The 12,573-nt window shown below is 45.7% G+C and overlaps 1 protein-coding gene across 4 annotated transcripts in view; it reads right to left on the bottom strand.

Annotated features, from left to right (window-relative positions):
- The window catches only part of FLI1 (Fli-1 proto-oncogene, ETS transcription factor), a 112,288-nt gene that overhangs the window by 3,189 nt on the left and 96,526 nt on the right, over positions 1-12,573 (bottom strand). For 3 of the 4 annotated variants that reach the window (XM_019546980.1, XM_019546977.1, XM_019546978.1), the window contains exons 7-9: positions 4,008-4,073; positions 2,387-2,446; positions 538-585 (exon numbers count right to left, since the gene is read on the bottom strand). In XM_019546980.1, the coding sequence (XP_019402525.1) occupies positions 538-585; positions 2,387-2,446; positions 4,008-4,073 (174 nt within the window). The remainder of the gene's footprint in view (positions 1-537; positions 586-2,386; positions 2,447-4,007; positions 4,074-12,573) is intronic. The other variant, XM_019546979.1, reaches the window with a different exon arrangement.

Below are 12,573 nucleotides of genomic sequence, written 5' to 3'. Positions count from 1 at the left end.
GGTTTTTGTATTCAAGTAGGATTGAAAATCCTGGGTTCAAATATGCTAGCAGCTTGTGCTTGTGGGGAGCAAATTCAAGAAGTGGCCAGTGCCGATGAAGCTGCTTTTACTCAAGCAACTGTTATTTTCTGCTATCTAGCTATGTTTTTAGTTCTTGATCTTCATCATTCACTCCCCACAGGCACACACTCTCCATAATGGTGAAGCTGCTGAAGACAGACCACTCAGGATCTTTCTCATCATTCAGGGCCCAAGGCAAGGACTGCACAAAGAAGTTATCACAAGAACAGCCCTGTGGGGCCCTTGGAGCAGTTCTCCGTATTAGCCTTCAGGGATGGGACAGAAAGTAGTGGGTAGGGGCAGATATGGGATCCATTCCTATCCAATCCAATGGCCATGACTATCAATACAAACAGTAGGACAGCAAGTTCCTGCAGCACCCATTAGATGAGGGTGAATCATGAAGCACTTGGCCCTTTCATTAGAAAGTAGCTTTTGTCTTCTCAAGAGTTACCTAGTGTCTCAAGCTGAACTCACCTGGGTTAGCAAGACGGCTGCTAGTAGGTCCCAGAATTTGATAGGGATCTGGACAAAGAGAAGAAAAATATTTCCTTAAACCTACCACACAAAAGAAACCAAGTCCTTTGCTATTTTTCTTTTCAAGAACTGTCCAAATTTCCATTTTCCTTCTTTTGTTCTGCTCCCATCCCCTCCCAGGAATCAGGGCCTGGAAAAATCTCATTTTCCCTTTGTATTGTTTAATGAATAGCCACAAATTATTTATGGAGTATTAAATGACGCAGATGTTCTTGCACTGTTTTCATAGAGTGTCCCACTTTTTCAGATCAAAATCCCTCTGGACACAGGCTGTACTTTCCCTGAATGAGCTACAATGCTTGGTTGCAGGAAAAGGGAACCTCAGGACAGCATAGCACTAACAGATCCCAGGCAAATGCATTTACCTTAATGGAAGGAGTTGGCCGACTTGCTGATATCAGTTGCATTTTCTATCTGTGTTGGTTCCTTATTATCTGCTCAGTCTGGCTCCTATTCCAAGTCAGCCTAATCTACTCCTGATGAAGTCAATGGAGCATTGGTCCAGTTGAGGCATAGTTGTGTTGATAAAACTCCGAGGATGACCGCACCCAGACTGTGGTGGTGGCACAGCCCTCCTTTCTGGCTGCCCGATTACATTCCCTCTGCCAAGCAGAGTAAGGGCCATGCTGCCATTTGGCAGCCAGGAGAAGGTGTGTGCAGACACGCTCACACCTTCTGCCAGCTGTCGTGTCCACAGCTGGTGCCCTCCCAGTGTGTACTTTGTGCTCTGCCAGAAGTGCTGCTGCAGTGGAACTGCACCAAGCACCTGGATGTGCATGTGTCCTGGCAGGTTGATGCTGGTGCCCGCTATCCACTGCCAGAACTTTTTGTGGTAAAGGCAGATGAGTATACACATGGTCTTACATCTTCTTTATGCTAACAAAGCATTGACCAGCACATGTCCCAGTGAAGTGAATCAGGTTTTACTACTGAGTCCTGTGGGAGCAGGGTACAGCCAACATCGAGTGCTTTTTTGAAAACCCCATTCATTAATCAGGAACAAATTTCCTTCCTTTTCACGAGGCAGTTCATTCCTGCTCTTCTGCTCTAATTTTTTTATTTCTCTTTGCTGTCCCCCCTGACTGTGGTGACTGAAGTTTAATAAATTTGCTTGCGTCTGAAGTTACACCAAAGACAAACCTAGTCCTAGACAACCCTAAAATAGGGTCCGAAGAAGCTGTGCACAGCATGGAGATTGGCGGTTGACTTGTCAAAAACCCCTCCAGCTGGAAGCATGAGTCCTTGAAGGCTGATTGACCTTCATTTTCTTAATTATGGTACACTGCTTTGATGCTGGTGTAGCTCCTGTTGACTCTCTTTGGAGTCGCTTCCAATTTACACCAATGTGTTACAGGTCAGAATTCAACCTGCTGCCTCCTTATGATGGTGAGAGAAGCAAGTCTTCAAACTGCCTCAGGACCTAGCGTGTTGCCTGCTGTAACGTCCAATGTTAAACCAGCTGACTAGAGATTCTGGCCACTGCAGACGGCTACGCTGACACAGAGACAGCTCTTTTAAATGGGGAAAGGGCAACCCATGAGCTGATAATCTATTTATGTATTTATTTTTGGCTGCAGAGTGGGGCAAACTCTGTTGGTGGGTGATGATAATCTAGTATTATTCCACAGATGACTCAGTATTATTCCAGTGACACCTCCTCGTACATGTAGCTCCCTAGTGTGCGCCTATGTATCCTGTGCCTACGATGGATCCTACTTGATATCTGACAATAGCAGAAAGGGGCGTGCAGATGTTTATTGGACAGCTGGGACACACTTGACATAGTTACCTGGTTGGGGTCGTTGTTGTTCTGTCTTATTCACATTTTGTGTCCCTGCAACAGGAGGGCCTGTAATAACAAGGAAAGCGAGATTGCAGAAATTGTGTAAGCAGAAGAGAAGGAACAAACAGGGAGCTAGACAGACACTGTGGTACGTTCATCAACATGAACACATCAGCGAAGCTGGGCAGAAAAGAGGTTTTCCATTCCAAAGGGAAGATGAGATTTCAAGCATTTTCCCCATTCAGAATCAGAAGAAGTTTCTCAAAAACTTTCATAAACTCAAGCCCTCCCTCCCCACCCCCGAAAATTTCAGACCAGGTCAATTAAAACAATAGGTAAACTTGACCTTTTTATTTTCGTTTGATATGTTTGTACTAAATTTTCTAAACCCACAGTTGTTTTGAATTGAAAAAGGGAAGTTTTCATTTAGAAAATAGCAACATGGGATACGTTGATGATTTTGAAACAGGAAACGCCTTGAAATCAATCTTTTCCTGCAACCAGTTTTGGTTTAAAAGAAATATTTTCTGACTAAAAATATGTAGAAAAAATTCCCAACCAGCCCTGAAAATCATTTCACTCCTTGATATCTTCCTTCCCCATTCAGAGCAGCCTGGTACAGAGACCACCTTATAGAGTGGTCTTCACATCCAAATCAAGCAGGCTTAATAAAGCTGAAACAACAACTGAAATACAGACTTTGGGTCAGATACTTCTATCCTCACCTGACCTCAGTAATACTCTGGTCAGGGCCAGATCATGGCCCACCCTCCATAGAGTGGAGCTGCACAAAGGTATCAGCTCCTCCCCTGCCATTTATATTGCAATGGTAGAAGGAGACCAGAATATGGCCCAGAGCCAGTTAGCTATGCCAGAGAGGATAAAAGTTGTAAAAGCAGGCAATACACAGTTTTAAGGACAAATCCATCACCTCGGGTCAGCAATGAACCGAGTCCTTCTCCTGGGCATCTCTATACTAGGATCTCATAGCACTTTATAAATATCAGGTGTCAGTTCCTGCTATAATTTCCCGTTTGGGTAGCACCTCATTCCATGGATACGGCCCCATAACAGCAATCAAGTACTGATGTAAGGTATTATTATCTGTATCAGAATATAGTCCAAGGGCAGTTAAGGTAGCAGTATTTAGTCTTAAGACAGTAAGCTTCACAGGAGGTTGGAGTAGCTATCTGCAGGGGTGGGCAATTATTTTGGGCGGAGGGCTGCATACTAAGTTTTGGCAAGCCATCGAGCGCCGCGTGACAGGCAGCCAGGGGTGGATAAATATTAATTTTCTAAATTTTTTAGGGGCCCCACGGGCCGGATAGAAAGGGCTGGCGAGCTGCATCTGGCCCGCAGGCTGCATTCTGCCCACCCCTACCTTATAGCCTGGCCACCTTCAGAAACAAGACACTGGTCCTAAAGCATCACCAACCTGTCGCAGACTGACAATTCCTACCTTCTTCACTAAGGCACTCAGTAATATAAAGACTAATTCCTACTTTTATTTTGTTGCATGTTTATGATACTGAGTGTCCCTCCACTCTCAGTCATTCTTATGCATGTAGACTAAGCAAACCAAATTCATCCTCTGCCCACATTTGAGATTTTCAGCACGGCTACTTACTTTTGGTGAGACCGGAGTTCATGTTATTGCCCCATCCTGTTCTCCTGACTGCATCATAGGAAGGCTCTAATGATAAAAGACAACAGGCAGGAAGGGGTTGAGTTCAGACCATGCCAAGAAGGTTAGGCAGGGGACTAATTTTGATTATGGCTCTCAAATGATTTGACAGGTAATACTGTTTTGGTTCCCTTGTCTCTCCGCCCCTGCTTGTGCCCGCTTAAGTGTGTCATGAAGCACTTTGAGGCAGGGATTTTGACATACTTGTGCAGTTCTATGGTGCCATAGCCTATTTCACCTCTAGGTACTGCCACAACATAGATGTTAAATATGTGGCCTGGCATGGGATAGATGGAGCTCTAGAGGGATTATGAAGTGGCTGGGAGCAGTAAGAGTAAAGGTGAGGTTGGATAATACCAGACCAGATAAATCCCTGCAAAAGGTATGTAAGGATCTGTCCTACACAGTCTCTGAGGCGGGAATGGCCTAGATGACTTGATACAGTAAGACTTTTTTGGAGTGATATCTTTTATTAGACCAACTGCATGGTTGGGATGAAGCTAGGCAAGCTTTCAAATGCGAGAAATTCTTCATCAGGTAACTCATCATTAGAGAGCCAACATTTCCCTAATCTGACAACATGCTATAGTCATTTCCTTATACTTTTTAGAATGAATCCTTCTAAACATGTAGTAGTGACCATAATAAGACTTTTCTGACTCTTTCACTAGGATCCATGGACAGGCCTGAATTATAAGTCCAGATTTTCGGGTGGTGGCAGTCAGGGCAGCTCTACTGAAGGCAGGCTGATGGGCACCAGCTGAAGATCAGACCCGTGATTGGTTTTGAAGCTGTAGAAAACCCCCTGAAAGGGACAAGGACACCTGGAAATTTCTAGCAAACCACTGGGACTGAGACATAAGAAAGGAAGAAAAACAATGTGCTCTGATTGCCCAGCAAGTGACCGCTGAGGCAAAGATGCATTGCCAGAATCTGGCTGACACATTTCACAAATACTCTCTCTCCCTCCTAACTCTTGTCCTAGATCAAGGAAAGTGGCAGGATGAGCCATGAGATGATTCAAGAAGAAGCAAGCAGGACTAAAGTCTCAACACATGCAACACCGACAGAAATAGCCTCCGAGGTGAAATTAAATATAATAATCATGATCACAATACTCATCAGAACCCAAATTGCCAAATTAAACACTGCCTCTTCCCAAACCCTATACACCAGTGGTCTCCAACCTTTTTAAGTAGGAGATCACCTTTGGCATTTAAAAGCAACCCAAGATCTACTGTGCACCACCGCCAACCCCCTGCCCAGCAGGGAAGTCTGTGAGATCGAGGCAGAAAAAATTATTTAGGGATGCACCTCCCCAGCAGGTAAGTCCCACCTGGCCAGGGCCCCACTCAATTTACCCCTGCCTCTGCAGCACTGTCCCTTACCGTGCTTGGCCTCCATCCAGCCCCTGCCCCTCCACTCCCCCACGGACTGACCTGCTGGGCTGGAGTGCACGCGGGCACTCAGCCCCACCACCCCAGCCTTGGAGCGACTCCAAGAAGCTTTGAGATCTACCGCACGAGGCTCCAAGATCTACTTGTGACCTCTGCTCTACAGCAAATGCAGTGATCACAGGCACACAGGCCGGAAGATGGCATTGCTCATCTTATGGTCTTCATCTGGGGCTGGAGAAGAGCAACAAGACAAGAGCAAACCTTCTTCTGGAAAACCCCATTCTGGCTGACTCTGGAAAGGCTTCTTCAGTTTTTAAAATTGCAGCCTTTTTGTTACTGGCATGAAAAGGAAAATGAGGCTGAGAGAGACAAAGATAGAGAGAGTGGGGTGGGCAGGGGGAGGAAGACAGGAGAAAAAAAGGATGCTTATTTAATTGACCTGCTTTTATTTTTATTTCACCTTTTCTTCTGACTAGAAACCATAATCCCCTCTGCAAATAGACCAGACTTAAAAACAACCCACTGAGTGTACTGCCTGGGTCAAAGAATCTGCCAAGGCCTCTCTGGAGGAGAAGGACCGCAAGCCTGAGTAGATGAAGGCTGCCACGGTCCCTGTCATTACAACAAGAGCGGGGTTTCCTGGCCTAGGTGCCTTCTCCCTCAGGCACATGTGTTGAAAGATGACTTGCAGCCTGGTGGTGTGGAGTGGACTGCTTTTCCCAGGCTGAGGCGTCACTGCCACTGATATGCTTCAGTGGCAGCCATCACTGTATACAAGCAACTATTGCTGTTGGCAATGGTTGACTTTTTCCTTGCTTGAACCCACAGGGACAAACTGCATCTCATCCTGTCTATACTGGGGGCCTGCACTAGTTACACCAGTAACCGAAATCAGGGCAGGACAGCCTCATCTGTACCAGAAGCCTCTTCCCTCCATTCGCTTTGTAACCAATTGCTGCTTCTTTCCCAGCTCCTGCAAGCAGCCAGTGACTTTCATTCCTCCCCTTTAAAAGTTATTGGAAAACATGGAAAATTATATTTGGGTGGAAAATGGTTTTTCCCCTTCCATGAGGATTTCCAGCACTGCAGAACGTTTTTTTTCCCCATCCTGAACCAGAAGCGAAAGACAAACTAGCAACAATTTGCACAGTCACAAACCAAAATGAAAAAAAAAATGTTTTAGATCAGTCAAAAAATGTCAGCACTTCTCAAATATTTTGTTTCAGTCTTAATCTTTAAAAAAATCTTTTTTAGGATACATTAAATTGAACTGCAAGCTGAAAAATCTTTTGCAAGAAACAGAAACTCTTTGCTCTAAAAAGTGCTAAAAGGGGTAATTTTAACCGAAAACATTTTTTTTTTAGTCATTAAATTCGCCAAAACCTACCCTTGCTAGTAAACAGCTTTGGTTTTTATGAACAGGTGTTTTATGGGGAAAAATGCTTTGCTGAAAATTTCCCTACCAGGTCTACATAAAAAAATGGCATTTTACAAGTAAAATATGAAATCACCTTTCCCTTCTAGACGGAGAAACTGCGTCACACAGAGGAAGGAAGTGACTTGCCCCAGGTTATGTGGAATCAGGGTGTAAACCACCTCTCGTGACTGCCTTTCCTGGCTTTAACTGCTACGCGATTGTCACTGTAATTGTCCTTATCAGAAATTGTGGCCCAGCGTGGAGTGCTGTAGCTGCCTTTACTCAATGGAATAAAGCTCACTGAGGATCTGGCCCTGAGAGTGCCTGAAGTGAGGATGCTAAAATGAGGATCGGTTTATGCTACAGTGAGGATCATTTAGCAGGCCCCTGAGCTGGTTTATTGCCCTCTTTTATTTCAAGGTTTACAAATCAGAAAAGGGTGGTGTGGTGACAGTAGCTAGGGTACTAACGTAACACCTAGAAAACCTGGGTTCAAGTCCTTTTTCTATTAACTTAACCCTGTAGCAAGTCTCTCTCTTTGCCTCAGTTCCCCATATATAAATGGGCACTGTGGCACCTCCCTCTCTCACAGGAAGCCTGGAAGGATAAGTACAGCACACTGCAAGACACAGGGTATGTCCACACAGCAGGCAGACATGGGGTTATTTCCTTGTGTCTAAATCACTGTGCAGACTCGCCCCCAAATTGTTTTCTGACAAGGATTGGTTGTGAGTATGATATTAAATAGCTCCTCCATTGCATAGTACAGCGGTGAGTGGTAAGATGGTTAAGCACACTAGCTGACCATTGAAAGCAGGTCTCTTGTGCTCCCAGTGCAAGTTTCCACCTCTTTCCAGCAAAAAAAAAAAAAAACAGGGAAGAAAAAGTTACCAAATCCGCGAAGCTATTTTTGTTTTCACAAAAATCTGTGCAATGTGAATGAACCGCAGCAGCTCTGTCGGCTTCTAGTCCCAGACACTAAAGCTGAACGTGTTCAAAACAAAATGGAAAAGGCAGAGCCAGGGAACCTATCCAGAGATTCAAGTTTCTGCAAAAACAATATCATTCCCAGGACCTGACGCCCAGTGGCTGAAAGAGATTCTACAGAACTCTGGCCAGACGGTTAGATACACGGAGAGTCGTTATCTGTCGTAAAACTGCTTGGTTTTAATGCTGAAATGCTCCAAGCCAATGAGTTTCCATTTCAAATATGGATCCAAGTCTCTTCTGGAGTAAATCAGCAACTTACTTCAGTGATATTAAGCCAATTTACACCGGCTGAGGGTCTCATCCCGAGGCCTGTTTTAGACTTAAAAGGCCCATTTGAACAACAGCCCCGTGACAAATGTGTATTCAATACAAAATGGGATTAAAGAGTGCAAAATAAATCATAGGAGCTTTCAAGAAATGTCATTCTGCAGCTGTCTGGTTTATATCCAGAAATTCCCCAGAATGAATGCATACTCTATTATGAGCAAGGTAAAGGATATGAATAACGCTTTGCACTTTCATAGCCCCTTTCAACTGAAGAGCTTACAGCCTTGCTAACATTTTTGCTTATAGCATGCCTGGGAAGGAGGTAAAGTATCATTTTTTTTATTTATGATTTTAAAGGCACTCTCAGTGCGTTGATGCAGGCAGGAGAAGCTGAGGCAGTGCAAGGCGGAGTGACTTTTTGCAAAAATTTCACAGCACCAGAAAGGTGAAGGTGGCTTCCAGACCCCTCTTCAACCTTTTTTACCATACGCCCTCCTCCCAGGCCTTATCCTGACTCCAGCAGGAGCTTATAGCATTCAGTGTCTTGCAGGAGGGAGACTCATCTGGAAGTCTAGATCCTTTGTGGGGTGCCTCCACGTTTGTAATTCACCAGTTCTGCTGGAATTACATTGACATAACACTGAAACAAAACAGGCCTGAGTCAAGTCCTTAGGTGTTCAATAAACAAGGTAAGAGCCTGGATCATGTTGAAGCCAGTGACAGCAGGACTGGGCCGTAGGCTGGCTGCCCTGTTACACCTGGAGCAGAAGCTCTCACACTCCTCTAATTCCCCTCTCCCCATATTGCAGAGAATTTGGGCTCCCACTGCACCCAATGGCTGACTTCCCATTGACGTCAAGAGATGCAAGGTTGCATGCCAGATACCCTACAAGGTTAACTGTTCAGGGCTTGTGTATAGACATGTGGCAGAGGGAGAGGGGTTTCACTGAAGGGGTGTTTGCAGAAGCTGTCCATGTCCCCAGTCTCAAAAAGAAAATAAAAACCTCGGATCAATCCTCACACGGCAGCAAACCCATCGTGGGATCCCATTCCAACACTCCCTTCAGCCTCAAAGTGATCCTAGCAAGCACACCGTTATGAAAGCTCTGTTTAGGATACTACATATCAGAGAATAAATCTCCCCTGCCCCTCATATGCATTAAAAGGGGAAATGTGATGTTTTATAAATCCAAGGGGGGACGGTGGGATGTTCTATTGAACTTGACTTCCCGAACTGCTCAGTGAATGCTGACAGCCCCCCTCTTCTGCCTTCTCCAGAGGGACTTATTCAACCAAAGATGCCAATGAGCATACATGCTTGTCATCGTCATAAAAGATGCCAGAAGAAAGGTGGGTACTGGGCATGCTTTCCAGGCCTTTCTGAGTTGGCTGTGCCAGTGTTGGGCCAGCTGGTCACGTAGAGAGGCCTATAATGACAATCTTATATTTACAAGTTATCCACAGGAGTTTGGCCTTCCTTAAAATCCTACCTGGCCCTAGTGTTACATCTTTCTGAAAGCATGTCACCTCCATGAGCATAACCCCTAGCGCTACCCAGGGTCAGTACTGAGGAGAGAACAGCGCCAGCCACGGATTTCATGGCCCCACATGCAGCATTACTGGAGGTCTCCCACTCCAAGCAGTGCTTGCTCTTTGTACCAAGGCTGACAGGCTTATTGTAAAGAGACAAGTCTGTGTTATGGAATGATGGCTTTAGACACTGACCCCCCCGCCAAACTTACTGGAAGTTTCACAATTGGATTTATAGGATCATGACCTGGAGTTTCCAAGCTGCACTAGGTCCCAGAATTTCACACTATTGTTTAGCACTGCAGTGTCCAAATGCAAATCCTACTTCCACAAGAACATAAGAAATGCCATACTGGGTCAGACCAATAGTCCGTATAGCCCAGTATCCTTTTTCCAACAGTGGCTGGAGTGAATGCTTTAGAGGGAGATTGCTGAACCAGATATATCTAAAATGATCTGTCCCCTGTTCATTATGCTCCCTGGCATCTAGCATTATTGGCTTAGAGGTGCCAGAAGAAACATCTTGAACTGTTCTGTTCAACACCTATTAATAGAGCTAGCATCCGTGAATTTGCCTAGTCCCCTTTTTAACCTACTTCTACCACCTCCTGTGGCAATGAATTCCACAGATGAACTACGTGTTGCATAGACAGGTACTTTACTTTGTTAATTTAAGCGGGTGCCTCCTCATTCTAGCGGTCTGGGACTTCATGGATAACAGTTCCCTGGTCACTTTGTCCATACCCTTCATGATGTGCTACATCTCTACCATATTTCCCGCTTCAGGCTTTTTCCAACACACCTTGCCTATATCTCCTTTTTTGCTGTGCAGGGGTCCAATTAAAGAAAGAGCCCCAGAAAGCACTTGACCCAACTATACTGTGTTCTCTGGGCCTTCAGGAGGAGGCTGCTCTGAACCCACCAGGAAGGGATCAGGATACTTTCCATGACTCCTTTCCATGATACTTTCACGATCACTGCCAAAAGTCCCCAAAATAATGCCATTGGCATAAGCCCAGTTAAACAACAGGAGTGCATCAGTTTATCAGTGGCAGCTGGGTTGAAAGGCAGCTTGCTCCTGCTGTTGGTGTTGCTGGTACAGTTTTGCTTTCTCCCCGAGGCAGGAAGCACAGATAAAATACACACGCCCTTCTACATCCTCTCCAAATTAGTCACTGAGACAGAACTCCTTCCCACACAGGCGGAGTCCTACTCTTAGGGACTGTCCCAAGGACCAGCCAGTCAATGAAGATGACATAGCAGCTCCGTCATAAGAGCACCTCAAGGCCGCAGTGTGATAGGTGTTGTGCAAACACATAGTAAGAGGCACCCTTTCCCTAGGGAGCTTGTGGCCTGAAGGAAGCAGACGGTCAAAGGATGGCAATAGAAACAGTTCAAATGACTTGTCTTAGGTCAGTGGCTGTACTAGGAAAAGAAGGCAAGTCCCCCAAATTTTAGTCCATTCTCTGTCCACTGAACCACACTACTTCCTTTATTACCTTTTCATGAATATTGGTGGCCCTTAACCTAGTTTATCCTACTTATAGAGTTTCATAATAATAATCCCTAGCTTCTTCACGGTGCTTTTCATGAGTAGCAATCAACACACTTTACAAAGGAAGTCAGTCTCATTAGCTCCATTTTAGAGATGGCGAAACTGAGGCACAGAAGACTCTAGGAATCCAGTACTGTCCATGCTCTCCCATAAAAGCAGCGTGGGATAGGTGGCCACAAAGGAACGGCCCATACATATCTGATTTCCAATAGGGTCCTGAACAGCCAAGGCCTGGCTCTTGCCCAGCCTAATAAACCTTGCAGATGCAAATCAAGGAAAGGAAAAGGGGGCTGAGAATTTAAAACAGGCTATGTGATTTTTTAAATAAAATACGTTTGGCTTTTGCAGAGTCCTGCGTCAGTAGGAAGAAAGATCCTGGCTGGGGAGCTGGAATTTAGATTACTAGCTCTAAATAGAAAAGCAGGGCCAGGCCTCCCTGGGGCACCCAGGCTTGTGATTAATCTAAGCAGCCACATGGGGTCTGTTCTGCAGCAAGCAGATGAAGGAAAGAGTGGGGAATACGAGACCTCGTTGCTTTTCTCCTACACGGGTGGGTTGGGGTATGTGTTTGGGACTGGCATACTTCTGGCACCTTGGGACAATCTTAGAACAAAAAAGGACTAAAGAGATACAGAGAACTGCAGTCCTAGCCACTGAACAAGTCCCACCAAGCCTGGAGCTCCCAGCCCTCACACTCCAGGCAATTTAACCCATGGAGATTATAGCTGAAGGAAGAGGGGTTATATATTTCGGGTGATTTCAGATGAGGTCTCTGAAAGGGCAAGGGAAGCCAAAGGCACCTCATCTCGGAGAGGCTAGATCAGTGATGCTCAATCTTTTAGCCCTGTGGGATGGATGAGTGGCTGGTATGTGGGCTGGATCACATAGGGTTGGTGCATGGGGTTTGTCCCCATACACTCAAATCTGGCTTTGTGCTGCCCAGACCTGGTCCTACACTCCCAGACCCTGCCTTGCACCAGCTGGATTGGGCCCCATGTAACCCTGCCCAGATCTGGCTTCACACTGCCTGGATCAGGCCACATGCCACCCTGATCAGGGCTCAAGTAAATGGATGCTGCCTTGTGCCACCTAGATCCCATCTTGCCATGCCCTGTGTACTCAATATGGTGTGCAGTAGGGCTGTGCGAAGCTTCAGGTGGTGATTCGATTTGGAGGAGATTCGGCTTGGTTTGGGGACCGAATCTCTGAATCCAAATCAAATCAGGAGACCCATTAAAAGGTCCAAATCTTCAGAAAAGATTCGGGGAGCTTTGATGATTTGGGCAGTCCCCGGTGGCTGCAGCAGGGAGCTGGAGCTGGAACCGGAGCTGGTAAGTAGGGGGCAGGGAATGG

This window comes from Crocodylus porosus, unplaced genomic scaffold (assembly GCF_001723895.1).
Source record: "Crocodylus porosus isolate Cpor-Errol unplaced genomic scaffold, CroPor_comp1, whole genome shotgun sequence".
In the NCBI taxonomy this organism is placed as follows: domain Eukaryota; kingdom Metazoa; phylum Chordata; order Crocodylia; family Crocodylidae; genus Crocodylus; species Crocodylus porosus.
The sequence above is the reverse complement of the archived record's forward strand: the minus strand, read 5'-3'. Positions and strand labels throughout refer to the sequence as shown.